Source organism: Hetaerina americana, unplaced genomic scaffold (genome assembly GCF_022747635.1).
Source record: "Hetaerina americana unplaced genomic scaffold, ioHetAmer1.1.p SCAF_5, whole genome shotgun sequence".
NCBI classification, from domain to species: Eukaryota; Metazoa; Arthropoda; class Insecta; order Odonata; family Calopterygidae; genus Hetaerina; species Hetaerina americana.
The window spans coordinates 14,856,064-14,871,719 of record NW_027287095.1 but is presented as its reverse complement, the minus strand read 5'-3'; the positions used below and the strand labels follow the sequence as shown (position 1 = coordinate 14,871,719).

Genomic DNA, 15,656 nt, shown 5'->3' with positions numbered 1-15,656 from the left:
GAATGGATCCATCTATCCACAGAAAATACTTTTATAGTAACAGTAAATATTATTACAGTGTGCAAAAAACAAAACAACACCTAATCTTGAGCAATTTCAAAAATAAAAAGCCCATTTTCCATTGTAAACAACAAGTCAACATTTTTAACAATAAAATTTCACAATAATTTGGTTTAATACTCATTCTATTTGCACATCTAAGGTGTGAAACACTTGATTTACTAATTAATTAATTTTTCAGATCACTATGATTTGTGACTGAATTTGTGAAATATCATTATCTAGTAATCGAAATACTTTGATTCATAAAAGTATTTTTATTTCAATCCTGAGGACTTGGAAGCATTTTTTTGTCTTTTCAACTTACCAAAACAAGGCTCTAATGTGCACATAACTTGTATAGCCCTGATTACCGACCATTGGTTTGTTGTTTCTCTTCATAGATGTAATTACAAACAGGACCAATGCCTAATAACATAAGGCATAGATTTCATTTGGTGTTCTCAGTATACGATGCTAGAAGGAGTTGGGCAATAGAAGTGACCCCATAATCTCAATCTCCCCAAAATAAAGACGACTATTTATCTATTAAGTATTCACCAAAATTTTGTTCAACTTAGGTATTGATTGTCGACATTTAGAATAATTCAACATCTTCAGATGCAATTACCAGCAAAAACTTATGATGTAGAGTATTCCCACAGAGAAGTTATATTTAGAACAAGAGCACTTTTCCACTCACCCATGTTGTGCACTCCCCAGGCAGATTGCAATTCAAAGTACAAAATTCAGTGCTTTCCTGTTTCAAAATTGTTGCTCTCTCTGTTCTAACACCGGAGTGGGCTGCTGTTTTCATGTTGGTTCCAACCATTTATGTTTACTGATTATTAAGCAAAATAATCAAACATTTCCATAATTCATGGGTATCTACCTATTAAATGTATCTACGTAGGTTTTAAAAATGTGGCTAATTTCAATTTTCTACAATGATTGAACTCTCAATCAAGGTTTATTTATTCTTCAGGGACTGGTCATAAGACGACTGCAGGGCACATTCTGAGTGTTTGATTGTGGCGACTGATAGGAGTGTACGTATCATCTCCATTTGATAGCATATGCACTTGGCCACTGATACTGACTGAGCAGTCACTATGATCATCACAAATCTGGTAATTGCCCAAGTGACCTCCTTATGACCACAATGGCCACTAAGTGCATGGGCACCCATAGATTCCTTCCAATTGCAATAGATAGGGCCTGATACTTCTACAAGTCTTCACCTTGCATTATATTGTGGGAAAATTTCACCAAAGCATTTTCCTAACAGCATATGTACTAAAGCATGTACTTTATTTCTGTTGCCTCTTTATTATCGAGGTTTAACACGTTTTCCAGTGGCATTCAACCTACATACATGTCTATTTTCTCATATTTCTCACCTTTGAAAAATTCCTCATACTCAATTTCCATACTTCATTCATCTTTAATGTCAATGAGTTCCCAGTCCCATGGTCATTCATTCCACATGCCTATTAAACAAAGCCAATCATCATTCATCTGAAACTTGGTACACTTTAACAATGCCACGCTTACAGAATTGCATGGATGCAGGATGCTTATAACACATTTACTTTTTAATTCCTTTAAATGCATTGGTTGGTTATATTTATGGTAAACTTATTATATTCGAGGATGGCATAAGTGATGCTGCGCCACATTTTTCAAATGGAATCAGTACAATGTAAGTAGATGTAATTATCCTAGGTCAACCCAGCTGATTTTAATGTCTATAACTTGAGTCTGAGATTTATCTCCTAATGCTTGCATAATTCCTATTGTGTATTGCTTATGACGAGGGTGAAAAGCATTAGTAATTTATTGAAATTATAATGTAAGAAAAATTAACTGTGTTTTATTTTCATTCCCCAAGTGACTACACAAGTCCCAGATTTGTCCTTAGAGCAGAATTCCAAATTATACCCAGCAGGTAGACACTGTGTTTCCTGAGTTCTGATGTGAAAACTATTAGACACACTATTGAAATATTTCAGAAAGGTCTTCCAAAGTGATAAACAGACTACACATGCTGTGGTATGGAAATAATGGAAATTTATTCATTAGGCATTATTCACAGTGAAACATGGAACACGGCGCTTGATACGGATTGGATGACCCTAACAATATGACCAACAAAAAGTAGTGGATATTACATCTGAATATGCACTCATCTTTAGAAATGGTATGCAGTTTTCTGTAAATGAGATAGCTTGCTGCAATTTTTTCTGCTTTTGCAACCACCATTCACTGACAATCCTGTGCAAAGAAAGAATTTAAAATTACATCATTCGCATTTCAATGATTGCAGCCAATGCCAATTGATGCATACTGTTAATGCAATGACAGTTGATCTCTTTGCATTCTTATCAACCCAGCGATGCTTTTAAGGTATACCATTGATTTTTTTGAGTAATGAGAGGAAATGACTACGAGGAAATGGATAATGTGAGGTTATTTGAAGCTGTTAGGTCAAACAAATATCAGAGAGTCATGAAGCCAGCATTGAAAGTTACAAGCAAAAAGTTAATGCATTAATATTTTATGATTTTCTACTGGTAATTAAGTGATACCTGAAACCTTAACTTAAATGAAATCATTCATTAAAACTTTTTACGACTATTTTGAAAGTTATATAAATATATGTATTTAAAAATTCAATTTCATGAAAATTAATTCTTTTTACCACGTTCATGTAAAATTAAAGTCCAGAGAATCGACATAAATGAACCCATCTTTTGATTGATGGGAACACTTAGTACATCACAACTATTTTAATACTCTTATTGATATACATAATGTTACATGTGCTCAGGGAGTAGTATGAAAATATTCTGCGATTAAGATTGTAATCCAAAATGTGAGTAATTACAGAGCATTTTCAGCAATAAGCAAGAGAGTTTAATTTCCAAGTTGGCCACAAACTTATTCAAACAAACATAAAATTTAATCAATTCCCATTCAAAATGATAACCGATGGATTTGAAATGCGAGCAATGAAATGAAATAACATGATTTTTATGAAATATAAGATGCACTGTAATCATCTACTGCAAGACAAAATTTAATATTATTTGCATTCAACTGCAGAATCACTTAAATGCACATTCATCAAGCTCATTAAGGCACATTCTACCAAGCATAATTTACACAGAAGTAATGTTAAAACTGATTTTCCAGTTTATTATTATTCCTCTTGGGGCATTCTTTTTTATAGCTCTCACTCACCAGTTGGCAAGCGATAAATGAACATGATTGGAACCTGAACAGCAAAAACATAGTTTATGATACAAAAGATTTTTCAATCACAACTTCCAAATAGTCACACGTTAAAAATATACAATATACAATTAATATCTTTTTAACAACACTTTGATGGTTACTGAAACCTAGTATTCATCCCTATGTCATTCTTGTCAGCTAACTTCATGAGGTTATTTCATAAAATAATTTTCTCACCTACTTTTACAAGAATGGATAGGAGAGAGAATTGGAGCAATTCCAAATACCAATGAGTCATTCCATCATTTCTTCATGGATGAAAAAATGGAATGTTATCATCATTATGCACCACAACAGTATAGGTGCAAATGAATTTGGAATACTCATTTCATTAATTTCATGCAGATTAAGAGGCTCGCAAATGCATAATTGGTGGATTATATGACAGTGATTATGAAAGCAAGTGACTGGACCAATCAGAATAACAATTAAAAAATTAAAAGAGATGAAAAATATAAAAAAAGCAGGCACATCAGAGAGACTGAATGCATGTGCACACACTTTAAATATAAAGAAGATTAGGTACCATAATAACTAAAGATCAATGCCTACTTTTCCCACTAAAGCTCCAATATCGCCACTACTTTACAACCCAGTGCATTGTCCTTCATGTACAATCAATCGTAAAATCTGCAAGAATTCACTTGAAATAGGCATATTCATCTCTTCAATCAAGTTCCATTTGGCCATTTAATGGCCATGGACACAATCAGGAGGTTTTTTTCCCAGCATTTCATAAAATAGACACCATAAAAAGTTTCAGTAGCAACAAAGCACAATTAATTTAAGACACTTAAGCCAATGTAATAAAATCACCACTATTTGCAGGAAACACTCTTCTTGCATTACAATTCATATTTTGTCAAGTCTACACGCACTCACACCCACGTGCTCACCCACATTAGAGTATAAAGCAATTGATCTTTTCTATACATTATTCTTTTAACTTCTCAAGGAGCAAATATAAGATTAATATTAAACATACCTTAACAGGTATTTTTAATTTTCAAATTACACTAACTATACCTAATGAAGAGCATGAACACTTATGTTAAAAGCAGGAAATTATGATAATAATCCTCAATGCAATCATCTCAAAAACTTCACAATGCAGAATCACCTGTCAGAGGAGAGCTATCGAGCAAATGGAGTGTGTTCCTAAAATCAACTCTCAACGACCTATTTATTTCATTTGCACTTTATTGAATTAAAAATGGTACTGCAGCACCAGTGTCTAAAAATTGCACAGTTTTGTTTTAAAATGATAAGATTTCATTCCCAGCAGCTTCAAAGCTTGTCCTTTTTAACAAAGGAATCGGAGAGGGGGAAAACCCCTTGTAGTTTGTGCACCAAAATATGAACTTTTAAAAAAAAAGTGGCTGCCATATCAGCACACATTCAATGGCTTTATTGGCAAATAAGCTTCCTCAAAGCCCCTCAGTCATCAGCGTCTTCTTTGACCACCCACCCACCCACCACCCAATCTCTAAAGAACAACAAAGCTGCCGCCTGCACAAGGCACAGACACCTTAACATGACAAAAAACATCTTAAAAACCTATTTCTAAAAAAACTGCATGACAAGTGCTACAGAATTTTTAATCAAACAGAAGATATTTTGTTTTATAAGAGCTTAAAAGGTAAACCATTTTCACATCATTAACCTACTCTGCAAATATCATACAGTATCAGTGATCATGTAGGGCACAATTGCAAAATTTTATACATAAAATCTTCTGGCATCAAAATGTTTTTTTTTCTGGTCAAACCACTAGATATTATGGTCATCATATTCACAGTAGTCAAAAAGCTATCTATACATAAGGTCACAAAAATGGTATATAAAAAGTAAAAGGAGAGTGAACAAGTTGAATAATTAGAAATAATATCAGCCTAATTACTTGTTCCTTGCTTTCGGCAAACAATAATGTAACTATGAATTGTGGAAAGTAATCATATAACTTCCACTATACAATGAAACTGGACTCTCAAAAAAACATCATAATCACCCAAATTCATCCAAACATTTCCTTCTCAGTCATCTTTGCATGTTACACAAAACAGCAAGCAGCAGGGAGGAGGAAGGAGTACATGCATACACTGGATTGGATGAATCAGGAATACACATGATCGGTGCTCGCACAGAATGTGTTCACATTGCGGAGCAGAACTACGCACACAGTTGGCAGTCTTGTTCAACTTTTTCATCAGAGGGGATGTTGGCAGCATCTTGAATTGTGATCGTTGGTGGTGGCAGCTGGATCGGAGAGATCACGGTCAGCGAAGGTTAGCAGCCAAGCAGTCTAGAAATTGTGACGAGGGGTTGAATTTAAAGCTCAACAAATCAAGGATAAAACTCAAATATTAAACAAGTGATATCTAAAATTTTAAGTCACTATATAGTTCATTCATTTACTTTTCACCCATTTCACAACTCCCTGAGGATAAATTGACCCAAAAACTAAAACAAGAATGATTTACCAAATGCTTACTTCAGGACTGAATTCAGGTTATTATAATTGTACTGTTTAAAATAGGGATGCATATTTGATGAGTTGAACTCAATTATTATTATTGCAATGGATACAATTTTTAATGTTACAGTGACTGTGAGCAAAATAGACTTCAGATCATCCATAGATCCATAGAACGAGATCACTGCCAGCAGGATTTTGTCACTAGCAGGGATAAGGTTGAAAAAACTATTTCAACTGTTTCTTTCTGAATCCGCAAGAAATTATGGTTTTTATTTTGGTTCTTCAAATGCTTTTTGCAGTTACATTGCACTTTCTTTACCCAATTCTTCATTTAGGCAACAATGCAAGACAAAGAAAATCAAAAATACACTTACATTACAAATAAATTGCAAATCACAGTAAAAAATGCCGAAAGACCATTGTTACAAGTACCTATTACGTAAAGCTGTTATCGCTTGGCTGACAGCTCTCTTCTGAGAGTTCCAATACTTGAGTTTTGCTGCAATTCTTAAAACATCAATACCAATCATACCCTTTAAGCTATGAATTTCTTAATGTACCCCATGCTTCAGAAAAAATTGGTCGATTCACTCCTAAATTCATTACCTTAAATTTTCCAAAATGAAATAATTCAAAGGCCAATCATAGTCTTTGAAAAAAGCCAAAGGAAGACTTGATTATCTACAAAATGAAACTTAACTCAATGTACCGCTACAGAAACAATTAAATGATTGCAACACTAACCTTAATTGTGTCTGCTTGCTCTGCCTAAGCTTCGGCAACCTTCTTTTTCTCCTTTTTCTTTTTCAAGAAAGAAGGAGTCCTCAACCCTTTCTTTTTCTTCTTGTCCTTCTTAGGAGATTCTTCCGTTGAAACATCTTTGGTTGGAGAACCCTAATAAAATCAGAGACACATTAGACAGTGGTATGTGGTGCATTTGGCGCATTTCATACACCAATTAGGGATTTTATGAAAATATAAATGCAATCCATAGTAATTAGATGGAAATAACAAATGCCAATGGATGAATAAGTTTCACTTAATTTATCTACTTCACTACAAATTACATTATAGCTGCTCAGCTGAGAAAAGCTGTCAGCAGTAAAAAGCTGAACATTTCTTACCTTATCAGCCTGTCCCAAAGAGGCAAAAAAAAGTTTTTGAACACATTATGAAGCAGCAAAATAAGGAAGCATTCATTATATAGCATATGGAAAGAAACAGTCACAGTAAAAAATTCATGGAAAACATTCCAATTCCAACACAGTGCACTCACCATTTACAGTAATTAGCTTTTTAAACTCTGGAGTTTTAATTTAAGACATTAAAGCAAATGCTAGCAGACGAAAAAAGTCTCAGCCTTCACTTTGAACAGAGCACTAAATTGAGGCAAAACTGCCAGTTTGCAAAGCAAATGATAAGTGAAGAGTATCGAGGACTTATATAAAATCACATATCAGCTAACACACAAAAAATTTAACTACATAGTAAAGAGAGGATATCAAATGTTGGCAAAATATTCAAGAGCTGTGTGGTGGCTATTGCACGCATGATTCCATTAAACGCAATTACTACAATTTCACCCGTGATTAAGATTCTCTACAGAATACTGCAGTGATGAGAGAGGTTTTCCTAATAAAAGACCCAAAATTGGTTTGTAATCATGCAGAGTAAGCAAAATGCAAGGACCCTGCCATAGTTGTTTCATTCTCCACTCCAAGAAGCCTGAAATGCATCATAATTTGGTGCAACATGACAAAGCCACAGAATCACACAGCAAACATAAATTACCCACTGAAGATAAAAACTGCTCTCTACACAAGAATGAGCGAATTCTTTCAACTACTCAAACAGATGTGTATATGATAATTTGCAACAACTGAAATGCAGAAATCAGGGCATATGGTGTATTCACATATGAGCCCCCGTGACCAGAGAGCACACTGCACTGAGGGGTCAGCAAAACGCACCCCTGCATTGAGCCACATGGAGTTACTGACCAATGCAAATTCTGTAAGCCATATTAGGCCCTTAATTGATAATCGTTATCACTGAAGTTCATTGATTTTAATGCCATGTATGCTTATAAGTACAAAACGTTTTCATAAAAATTACTGAGGTATTAATTCCCAGGGTGACTTCACCTTTACTGTGTTGTGAAACTACACTTATATTTTAAAAGCAGAAAGTATGATCTAGCTAATTACTAGTTGAAAGACTCCCTACACCATTTGGCTTCACCTGAACAAAATGATAGATTTCCACTGCTATGGCAGATAAAATGTTCAGGGTATTCTAAGAATATTCATCCCCAGCAGAGGTCAGGGGTGTGCTCCTGAATGAAATCATGGGACACATAATTAGGATCCTCTAACTGCAGGAACCAATACACTACTACTCATTTACAACTCATTCCAAATACTTTATACCACTATAAACATATTCCTTGAATTTTATGGGACACATTATTTGCTTTTAGTTCCCTTTTTGGTTTAGCTGCTTTGGGAAGCAGTATTTTTTTTTATGAGAGATTTTCAATAAAATGATAAATATTTTATTCCTGAGATATTTTACCCCACTTCGTCATACAGTCAGAAAAACAGTCAATTCATAATTAAACAGAAGGAAAAGAAATCACCTACTTCGAGTATCTAGGGCAGGCAGATACATAGAAAGAATATCATACGAGGGTTGACGGAAAAGTTCCCAACCTCAACATGAAGGTGGCAGCACTCTTCAACAAAAGTTGGGGAATTTGTAGTAGTAGTAGTTTTGAGGGGAGGCGACCGACAGCTAAGGTCATTTGCGCCATAGGGGAAGAACAGGAAAGGATGAAGGGTGGAGAGAAACCCGGCGTCGGCATTAGCCTACTCTTTACGAAAGGCGCCAAGGGGTCCGTGGCTTAACGTCCCATCCGACGGACGGCGTACTCACTCAAAGTGCCCTCCACAAAGCACCTCAAGTAGGGATCGAGATACCTCTGAAAAATATTCAACACCGCCGGGATTTGTGTATGTGCATGTGTTGAAAGGTACTCACCAAAATTTCAGCCAACTTGGACACTCACTGGTGTTGATTGACAATCATTTGAGTGAGTTGTGATGGTTTTTGTGAAAGTTTGTGAAAGGACTAAAATAATGTGACTTGACAACCCTCTCTACCATCATTATTTAACTAATATTAATCCTCCTAGCAAACTGCAAATACACATTATTTATTTATCACGGAATGCTAAAATTTAAGGGGAGATGCGGAGCCATAAGATATTCAACCAAATATTTTATATTTCAACAGTTACTCTTTTACACCCAAAATAGCAACTCTTGGCGGAGTTGACATTTGAATTTGGAAAAATTTTTTTCAATCTGCCAAATTGTCTGTAAATAGTCCATAGTTGGCTCCATTAGAAAGAAAAATTACTGTTTTACTAACCAGAGAGCACATCTATAAACACAACACACAAGAACCAAGAATCGCACTAATGCTTCTCTGTCCTGATGGAACATATCATATATTTTGTTAACCTTTATTACAAAAGTTAAGACTTTCTAATCTATTTCCAAATTCTGCTAAACTTGCTAGCAATAACAAATTTCAAGTGGTAATGAATTACTGGATGGTTGCCAAATGATAGTAAACCATAGAGGGGTATGATGCACTAGATTTCAGCCACCTTAATTTTTAAATTATAATAGTTAACTTTTTCCCTAGTTCACAAATTTATCATTGAAATTGTACTATACTAATGATGAAATGAATTACAATTAATTGTATATATGATAAAAGTGATTACTATAATTAATATGATGAAAATACAGATCAAATAGCATTAGCTAGCTATCAGAATTATTTACGCACCAAAAGTGTTGAAAACTAGATCTCTAGAAACTCTGTAAACCTGATTATTCTCATGTTTATTATCTATATCAACAGTTTGTGCACTGTGCCAGCAACTTATATATGCCAAATACATGTGACTTCATTGTTTCACAATATTGGTAACAAATAGGACTTACTTCTTTGCTGCTATGTGAGAATGTACTCTGGTGAGTGTCTGGGTCATCTCCATTTAAAGTGTTTTCCCCTGCAAAGGAATATAAACATAAAATATTAGTACCACCGCATTTATTCATGTTTCCACATTTAAAATGTCAATGTAGCATCATCAATTAAAACCTTAACCAACAACAAAGGATCTCCAAACCTTATCAAATAGAAAATGATCTTACCTTTCTAATTTATTTATTTTATTGGGTGACGCTTTACAATGAAAACCACCTTTTCTCTGAATTACATCGCAAATTCTACAATGAAAGCTACGATATTATAGAACTTCTGTGATGAAAATCATATTTATATTTCCAGAAATTTGAGTTAATAGAGATAAATGAAATCAAACTTACACAAAGACTGCCATTTTTTACAATTTATGGAAGATGTTAGAAATTCTGAGCATAAAATTAATGAAACTCAGGCTAGCTACAAAGGTTCACAGAAAATAGAGCAAAATTTAGAGCTATTGGTCCTCTAAATGATATTAACATTACCTTCCACAGTACCAATTCACAAGTAAAATATATGGCAGCCACACTATAGAATGTAAAACAGTGGGTTGTACCAATGTATCATGTAAATGTCCTACCTTAATCAAAGTTTTTATTCTGATAATATGAATATCATTTCATATTTCATTAAATTGGTGAAGGGATTTCAAACAATATTTAGGTAAATTTCTTAATTTTACTCAGATCATTAGCGCAAGCTACACAGTTTCCGGTTCTCACTCATTGCAACAAATATGTCTTATATATCAGCAAAAAAGTTATTCTTAAAAATAAATAAAGAGCATATGTTAGCATTCAACAAGTTCTATGCTTGCTATCAATTCCAATATTAATACAAAATTGGTTATTTACAATGGGAAACCGACTGCAGGACAGTAGAAGGTGAATACTATGATAAATGCATTTATTTATATCACCAAAGAATCCCAAAGACTAAATCGTTATATTGCATTCAAAGAAAGAAAATTCACAAGGCAAAGGAATTATAAGGCAAAGCATACCCATTCATTGGCAAAGCAGAAAACATACGAGGGTCATCCGGAAAGTAGTACCCGTTCGTGCCGCATGAAGTGCTGACGACGCGAGTAGCCGCTGGACGAGGTCAGATAGCTTCAGTGGCTTGTCTGCCTTCTCTGAGCCAAGTTGCGTGACGCTAGCATTGCCTGTGTTGTTTCTGTGATTGTTTACAATGTTTAAAAAAATTGAGAACGCCGCCAGTTGTGAAGTGAGGGCAGTGATTAAATTCCTCAATGCAAGAAACGTTCGCTCATGTGATATTCATCGCCAATTAAAGGAGGTGTATGGAGACAATGTAATGGACGAGTCGTCTGTTCGGCGGTGGTGTCGCAACTTCAACATGGGGAGGGGGAACACACACGACGATGAGCGTTCGGAGAGACCGTCTGTCATTACAGACCAACTGGTGAGCTCAGTTGACGAATTCGTGAGGAACGATCGGCGCGTCACAATTGATGACATCTGTGAGCATTTTCCCAATGTTTCTCGAACAATTGTTCATGAAATTGTTAAACACCATCTGCATTATGCAAAAATTTGTGCAAGATGGGTCCCTCGCGTATCTCAATGAGCTGGCGGCGAAGGACTATGCAGCAGGAATACAGAAACTTGTCACACGTTATGACAAATGCCTTAATTTGCTTGGAGATTATGTTGAGAAGTAGTTTAAAGTATCCTCTTTCAAATAAAATTTTTTATGTTTGTTAATATTTACTTTTGTGTCTTTATTTCACGAACGGGTACTACTTTCCGGATGACCCTCGTATTATTCAATCAATGAAGTTAAAATAAAGGATAAGGTCAATTAGCCCTTCAATGTCATAAGTTCCTTCAATTGATAATTCTATTCCTTCACAATCACCAAACAGCTGATGCATTTTTTGATAAGTCTGTCATTAGAGCATTGATATTGAAGGCCATACATGTGGGATGGAATTCCATCCCTTGGATAGCTTTGAACCATGAGCTGAGGAAATGTTGACTCCTCTGTCTGGGTTATTTGATTGGCAAAAGGCTTCAGTGCAGAAGTTATTCTGGCCCAATTATCATCAATTGCCAGAGTAATAGATTCTGTGGCGCCAGCCTGAGTTTCTTCCATGCTAATCTTCCGATTGCTGAGACACCTCAAAGAATCTAAAACAATGGTTACATACCGAACAGCCATCCAACCCCCAGAAACGCAAGTTAGATTACAGAAGAAAGTTGATTCTGCTCACGCAACTGACAGATAAGATACAATGAATGCATACACATTAATCACCAGTACTTTCTTTTTGGATGTTGGCTTTTTTTGGAATATATTACTAGCACAAGTAAAAATTAAGCAATTAAGGAACAATGCTACGACTTAGCTAGTGATTAGATAATCACACTGAAACTTAAATATAAGAGACTATATTATGACAATGTCCTAGCTGCTGAATATGAAACTATGAAACTAACACATTTTCAATTAAAGGTTGTCAGCAGTGTGCAATATGTTTGCCATTTGTTTTACATCCCATACCAACTAATTCCATGCTCCCTCTAGGCGATTTCAATCAAATTTGAGGCTTGAAAAATATTAATAATTGGCAAAGCAAGCAAGAAACCTTTCTTAATGAACTACCTTAACTGTCTTTCAAGTGGTTAATAATCCTTCACTGATAACACCAAAAGTCTGACATACCCATTTCTCTCGAAAACGTTGATATTAAAATGAATACCATAGCTTTGCAGTAGATACTTCACTACTTCCCATATGTACATCCCTTCTTTCCCCTGACATACAAGGGTAATTAGAAAAGTTCTCGAAATGGAATAGAAATAAACAATTTACATCAATGCAACTTTTTTATTTTTCAATTTAATCTCCCTGTACATTAATGCACTTGATCTAGTGGTGTTCCAATGTCTTGATCCCTTTTCCTTTGAAAATTTTTCCTTTTCCTTCATTCCTTCAGGCCTGCAAAATACCTGTACACTTCAGCTGCTAGTTCTTTGTTTGAAGAGAATTTCCATCCACCAAGGAAAATTTTGAGCTTGGGAAAAGATGAAAATCTGAAGGAGCAAAATCAGGTGAACAAGGTGGGTGTGGCCACGATTCATTTCTTAGTTCATGTTTTTTCCCATGGCAACCACACTTGTTTGTGGGCGTGCAATATCTTGATCAAAGATGAATTTTTTCCTTGCCAATCCTGGCCCTTTTTTATCACCTTGCTGGCCAACTGTACAGCCTTTGCTTTCTTTAGTGGTGGTGAATCAACATGTTTCCACTGCTTTGACTGGCTATCATTTTATTCTTCAATTTAAGAAGAAGATACCCCAACACAATTGACAGCTATGATACAAATTTGTATCCTTGTAAGTTCAATTTCATTAGAACGCTATATTTTTATTGTCGAACGACACAAGTTCCTGGGCAAATAACTCTGTAATCAAAATTTTTCTTCAGTGTGTACAAGTGACTACTATTATAAAGTACTGACACACACTTTTCCAGAGGTTGCTTCTTTGTAATTAAACACATTCCACAGACAAAATTATTTGTACCAGCAGGAACAGCACTGAATAAGTAGATACTATAAAAAAATCACTTCTGATATGTAAACATCAACCTCTTACAAACACAAACCTTAAACATCCAACAACTTTCTCTAACAAATTTACAGGTAAAAGTGATTGGTGATAATATTTACTGAATTCAGGAAATACTGAACATAATTATTTGACAAAGAAAGACTGTTGTTAAACAAGAAATCTTGAGACTATTGAACAAAAGTGAAAATGACTTTAGGCATTATTAGCTGAGGACAAAACTTGCCTAGCTGTCACAGAAAACATGACAAGCTAAAATGATATTCCCACATTTTTTCGAATCTTCTGAAAGTGAAAAGATAGGTAATCTTTTGACTCGTTCGTGAATCAAGCTAACTGATAAGCAATGCCATCAAATACTTACATGCAAAATGTACTATTTGAAAGGCAAAAATGAAATATGACATTTGTTAAGAGCCAATTTCATCAAGTAAAATAATTGTTTGAGTTTTATTGTCATATTGTATTAAACTTCCTGAAGTATGCTTCTTCTACCTGTACTGTCATATTGTATTAAACTTCCTTCTATTTTATGCCTACCTCACAGTTAAAGCTTAACAATGACATCAAGAGTGAGTCATAACACTGGCCCTAGGAGATTTTTCATGTATGTACCTATTGACTATGCAACAACTATAACAAAAGCGATTCAATCACCATTAAATACGAATTCAATTAATAAGCAATTTGTACTTGAATCAGCACCATCTACCATGTTGCTGTGAATATAGTCCTTCGTTCAATGCATATCATCCACCTATTTAGGGTCTAATTTCCCAAAGCTAATATTTTCAGGAGTCAAAATAAGTAATCCTCCAGAACTGTTGCACATGCTTTTATACTAATATTTTCACCTCAACGGTAGAAGTACATTTAGTCCAATGGGGTACTCGTTATACACTCTCTTCCCTTAAAAGAGTTAATACAGATAACATAACCATGAAGACGAAGAGACACTGCAACAGTAAGATGTTAGAGAGACAGAGACGGAAATATTATCAGTCACCATTCAAAACATTTGAGTGCAGCTTGCAAGAAAGTTGTACATGAATTAGCAGAATAACACCAAAAGAAAACAAAGCACAATGATACCATGCATCAATACCCCAACAACAAACTACTAGGCTTAGCATAACAATATTTCTATGGACCAAGCATACTCACCTCTGCGCTTCACCTTATCCCTCCCCAGAGACCAAGAGCGGCGGAAATGACTCAAAACTGTCTCTTCTGGTGCGACACCACCTATGGTGCACATTGATGTCATCGTATAATGAGTCATGCAAGAAGTATAAACACACAGGCATGTGAAGCAGCATTTACATAAATATATGACCAAAATCATGCAATACACAAGAGTGGCAGTAACAAACACATAATTTCTATTTATTTACGACAAGTGAGCATTAGTGGCATTGTTATTATGCACTTGTTCAGGCCATATTTCAAGAGGCTACCCACTTCTCCACTTAAAATACAAGTGTGCACTTTTTAATGGAAATTTTGCTTTATTTACAAACTATTTGTATGATATGTTTTTGTAGGCTTTATCCTCCATTTATTCCACTCTGCTGGATCTCATTTCTGCATACTTCAAAAGCCAAAACTTGAAGTTGTTTTCCATTTCCCCAACAATATTATTCAGATGATACAAATATTATACAGAGAAAGCCAATAGCCAAATGCAAATACAGCCTTGACCAATGACCTTTGTTAAGTGTAGCACGAGCATTGTACACAAAAACATATAAGCATTGGCAGAATTTCATTGAAGCATAACATTATGGTACAACTTATTATAATAGCAACTACCTCCCTGTTAAAATGAAACCAACATCTTCAGGATATTTGAAGACAACAAGATGATCCCAAGTAGTCCTTGCTTACACCATACAGAACTGAACTTCACCGTTAACACAAAAGTTTTTATTGGTCTGTCACTGCTTCTTTTTCCAGGAATGGATTCTTAAGATATATGAATGCTATGTTTTCAATTTCACTCAAATATGTGCAAGGGTTTTCTACCAAAGGATCGTGCCCCTATGATTATGCTACTTGGGTCTCATAGCAATGGTATCCTTGCTAGAGAGCCCCTAATTTTTAGGGAAAAACTGAATATTCATTCATTTCTTTGCGCTAGATTAAATATTAGACTAAAATATTAAAGTGCATGATAATTTTATTTA

At 35.0% G+C, this 15,656-nt stretch overlaps 1 protein-coding gene across 8 annotated transcripts in view; it reads right to left on the bottom strand.

Annotated features, from left to right (window-relative positions):
• Positions 1–2,087: 2,087 nt before the first annotated feature.
• hts (adducin 1-like protein hts) overlaps positions 2,088–15,656 on the bottom strand; it is a 166,200-nt gene continuing 152,631 nt past the window's right edge. For 4 of the 8 annotated variants that reach the window (XM_071592304.1, XM_071592303.1, XM_071592307.1 and 1 more), the window contains 4 exons: positions 14,635–14,715; positions 9,829–9,896; positions 6,557–6,706; positions 2,088–5,638 (listed from right to left, as the gene is read on the bottom strand). In XM_071592304.1, coding sequence (XP_071448405.1) covers positions 6,581–6,706; positions 9,829–9,896; positions 14,635–14,715 — 275 coding nt within the window. In that variant the 3' untranslated portion in view covers positions 2,088–5,638; positions 6,557–6,580. The remainder of the gene's footprint in view (positions 5,639–6,556; positions 6,707–9,828; positions 9,897–14,634; positions 14,716–15,656) is intronic. The other 4 variants (XM_071592306.1, XM_071592308.1, XM_071592309.1 and 1 more) reach the window with 1 other exon arrangement.